Source organism: Pyxicephalus adspersus, chromosome 2 (genome assembly GCF_032062135.1).
Source record: "Pyxicephalus adspersus chromosome 2, UCB_Pads_2.0, whole genome shotgun sequence".
Taxonomy (NCBI): domain Eukaryota; kingdom Metazoa; phylum Chordata; class Amphibia; order Anura; family Pyxicephalidae; genus Pyxicephalus; species Pyxicephalus adspersus.
In genome coordinates, this window is record NC_092859.1 from 7,993,452 (window position 1) to 7,997,598 (window position 4,147).

Sequence of the window (4,147 nt, forward strand, 5' to 3'; positions counted from 1 at the left end):
ATCCCTTTCCACAATCTGACTCCATCTCCACCTCTATATCCCCCTTCACTATCTGACCCTACTGCCTCCTCTATACCCCTTTGCAGATCTGACCCCACCTCCTCCTCTAGATACCCCTTCACTATCTGACCCTACTGTCGCCTCCATATTCCCCTTCAATATCTGACCATACTGCCTTCTCTGTAGTCCCCTTTTCTATGTGACCCCACTGCTTTCTCTGTATTTTTCTCCAATATCTGATCTCACTGCATCTGTTCTATACTCCCTCCACAATCTGTCCCCACTGCCCCCTCTATACCTTCCCCAACTATCTGACCCCATTGCTTCTTCTATACCCCCTTCTACTATCTGACCCTATTGCCTTCTCTATACCCCCTCCACAATCTGTCCCCATTGCCTCTTCTATACACCCATTACTATCTGACCCCACAGTCTCCTCTACATTCCCCTTACTGTGTGACCCCACTGCCTCCCAGTGTAAATGTTTTTAGTCTGTGCTGTTATAGACCTGGAAGCAGCATCACATTCAGCACATGCATGACAATCAATGACCATTTCAGCAATTAATCTTCTACGTGCAATACAAAGATTGCTACATGACGTATCAGGCAGGACATCAATGCAACGCACGGGGTATCAGTCTTGTGCAATCTGTATTTTATGATCTCACAGCACTGTAATCTAGGAGATTAACTGTTATAATCCATGTGGGCATAATCCCTAATTCTTCATTGCCCGATTAGTATCATTTAGTTACATTTCCTGGTGAAAAGCGATTACAATCTTCCTTGTGGTTAAGGGCTAGAACACACGCACAGATGTTAACTTTTAATCAAATTTACCAGCCGATAAAATGATTAGATCTAGAGTAAATCAGAAAGGAAAGACACAGCTCACTGATCACAAGAAATGGTTTTGGGATGGTTGGAAGATGATGTACCCAAATCGGGGGAAGTGTATTGTAAATATAATGCAATTAGTGTATTGTCAATATATATATGAATATTAGGTAAATGGAGTAAATGAAATATTATACTAATATGCTATACCTACAACCAAGTACAGGTGGAGCTACAGGCTACTTTTTACAGGTTAACTTGTCTATTCTTAGCTGCTTTGTTAGGAAATTGTTTACAGAGCGCAACAGCTCAAGCTCCTGTTTCAAAACTAAAGCACTCAGAAGAATATCACCCCATGGAGGCTAAATAACTACTTTTTCCAGGCCAGTCATATGATGTGCAGTGGTGGACAATGCTTTTTAATGCTCTCTGCATCACCATATGGAGTAAATAGTGCCATGAAGATGCCTTCTTCCCCCAGGTCTAAGAAACCCTACACTTACAGGATGTCCTCAGTTGTTGGATGCTAGGCAGTTGATTCACCAATTGCCTTTCTTACCTTCTGGGGATTCTAGTTTTAAGGTCTGGGATATGGGATCTCCTACTTTCTGCCCACCTATGAGGACTCGCTTGTCCTGTTGCAGGTTGAGAAGTCTCACTCCAAACAAAGAAGCATAAATAAAAATTTAACAGTAATAGCAAAACCCCCGTTAATATCTGTGGTAGCTGAGATCTCAAGTGTAAAGGTATCACCACAGTGTGCTTTAGTCCTGAAATACCTAATCTGGGTGACTAGGTTCACCAAGTGCCCACCCAGCTCTACTCACCAGAAGGCCACTGCCAAAGAAGCCTCCAAGGTACAGAACTTCATCTGTGAGTTTTTCTCCAGGATTGTTCACAGCTTCTGTAGTCCACCCAGGGAACAGGAGCAGAATGTTACAGATAATGCACAGGGCACAGAATGGGTACAGGGAAACCCCAATAAATTTTGCACAGTCCCCTGTGCACATGATGCCCCTCTTTTTCCAAACAGATTGATTGAAGAGAAGAAAGAGAAATGGTCACCTGCAACCTCCAGGAGGCAGAGAGACGGCAAAGACAATAGAAATGTATATGGATCTTGCTGGATACTTGTGTTCTCTACTTCCTTATTGCTTTCTGAATCACTGCAATATAACTAAGTGAAGTTTGGACTTTCTTGTTTCCCAGATTCAAGATTATAGGTAATCAGTGGAAGAGCTCTACATGGACAGTCATGAGGCAATCAGCAGGGAAGTTCTATATGGACTGTCTCTACAAGGCAGTCAGAAGAACTCCACTTGTACAGTGCAATTTCTATTAGGAAATCAGCAGTGGAACTCTACATTGATAGTCTACATAAGGCAGTCAGCAAGAAAGTTCTATGTTATGGAGAGCCACGTCAATGCTTTTAGAAGAAAAAAATCTGCATGGACTGTCTCTACAAGGCAGTCAAAAGAAGAATTATGCCCAGACAGTCTCTATGAGGAAGGCAGTAGAAGACCTCCACATTGATATTTTCTACAAGGAACCCATAATAAGAGCTCTACATGGAAAGCCTGTACTAGGCTCAGAAGAACTTTACATTGACTACAAACACAATTCAGTCAGAAAAAGTGCTGTACATGGACAACCTTACAAAACAACCAGAAAAACTCTATGTGGATATCTTCTACCAGGCAATCGGAAGGAGAACTTGCCATGGACAGCCTCCACAAGACAATCCGAAAGAGAACTCGCCATGAACAGCCTCCACAAGACAATCCAAAGGAGAACTCTCTATGGACAACCTCTACAAGGCAATCAGAAGGAGAAGTTGCCATGGACAGCCTCCTCAAGACGATTTAAAGGAGACCTACCTATGGACAGCTTCCATAGAACAATCAGAAGGAGAACTCACCATGGACAGCCTCCACAAGACGATCCAAAGGAGAACTCTCTATGGACAGCCCCTACAAGGCAATCAGAAGGGGAACTTGCCATGGACATCCTCCACAAGACGATCCAAAGGAGACCCCCCTATGGACAGCCTCTAGAAGGCAATCAGAAGGAGAACTTGCCATGGACAGCCCCCACAAGACAATCCAAAGGAGAACTCCCTATGGACAGCCTCTACAGGACAATCAGAAGGAGAACTCTCTATGGACAGCCTCTACAGGACAATCAGAAGGAGAACTCTCTATGGACAGCCTGTAAAAGACAATCAGAAGGAGACCTTGCCATCCACAGCCTCCACAAGGCAGTCAAAAAAACAACGCATGAACAAACCTCTTTGAGGTGATCAGAGATCTAACATGGACAGCCTCTACAAAGTAGACAGAAGAAGATTTAGGTGTCTTTATATAGAGTACTGGAATAAACCGAATATTATTACATAGGTAGCTTATCAGCCCCTTTTGATAATAAATGTGTCTATAAAAATAAAAAAAAAAGTTTGAAGCACCCCTAACACATACAGAGTGAGGGCAAACTTTCCAGGAACGTCAAATATGGTAAATCTTTATAAATCTTTATCTCTCTAATAGACATCCCCAATCTGCTCAGTTTGGCCTGTAAAAATACCAGCGCTTCTTTTCCTTTCACTGAAGGTAGCCCCACATTCCAAGATCGTGTACCCCCAGTTATAAACATACATTTAAATGCATGAGTTGGAAAAACGGGCCTTATACAGTATCTGCATGTAGGTAAGTACCATTGGAATGGGCCATTAAGTGCTGCTTCCGCTATGTGTGTACTTTGCCAGTCTCCTGAGGTAACCCCCTGACAGATGCCAATATGCTTTCATGTTGAGAAACCAATGGGTAGAGTACAACTGGATTTTACTGCCCCAGTTACTATGAAAGGGTCCGTTATCCTGTGGGATAGTAACTGGAGTGGTGAGCCAACATCAGGAAGGAGGACAGAACCGGGAGAAGGTGTGGTCTGCTCTTTCCCCCTCCAGAAAAAGACATTGTGATTGGTCAAATTAATGGCGGGGAGGGAGGTATTTCATCCTGTGTATCAAGTGGGAAGGAAGGGTATTTAGTTCTCTTTAAAAGATCCTTGATAAGTGTGATGCACCCTGATGATCTTCCATGTTGTTCCAGTAGACCACCCATATCCAAGGTTCCCCACCCTTGGTTGATAGGGATGGTTCTCTGTAGCTTATATTTAGTATGATAGGTTTATTCTCTGTATTTATGTCTTTTTATTTACAGTACACATTCCTAGGCCGAACCTTTAAGCAAATAACCCCCCCCCCTCCAGTTTTTGCTCTACCTTATCACCCTATAAACTCCTCTTCAAGGTCA

At 43.1% G+C, this 4,147-nt stretch overlaps 1 protein-coding gene across 1 annotated transcript in view; it reads right to left on the bottom strand.

Moving 5' to 3' along the window:
• LOC140324917 (transmembrane 4 L6 family member 5-like) overlaps positions 1-1,967 on the bottom strand; it is a 9,383-nt gene extending 7,416 nt beyond the window's left edge. Inside the window, exon 1 of the mRNA XM_072403040.1 lies at positions 1,667-1,967. Coding sequence (XP_072259141.1) covers positions 1,667-1,849 — 183 coding nt within the window. The 5' untranslated portion in view covers positions 1,850-1,967. The remainder of the gene's footprint in view (positions 1-1,666) is intronic.
• Between the last annotated feature and the right edge of the window lie 2,180 nt (positions 1,968-4,147).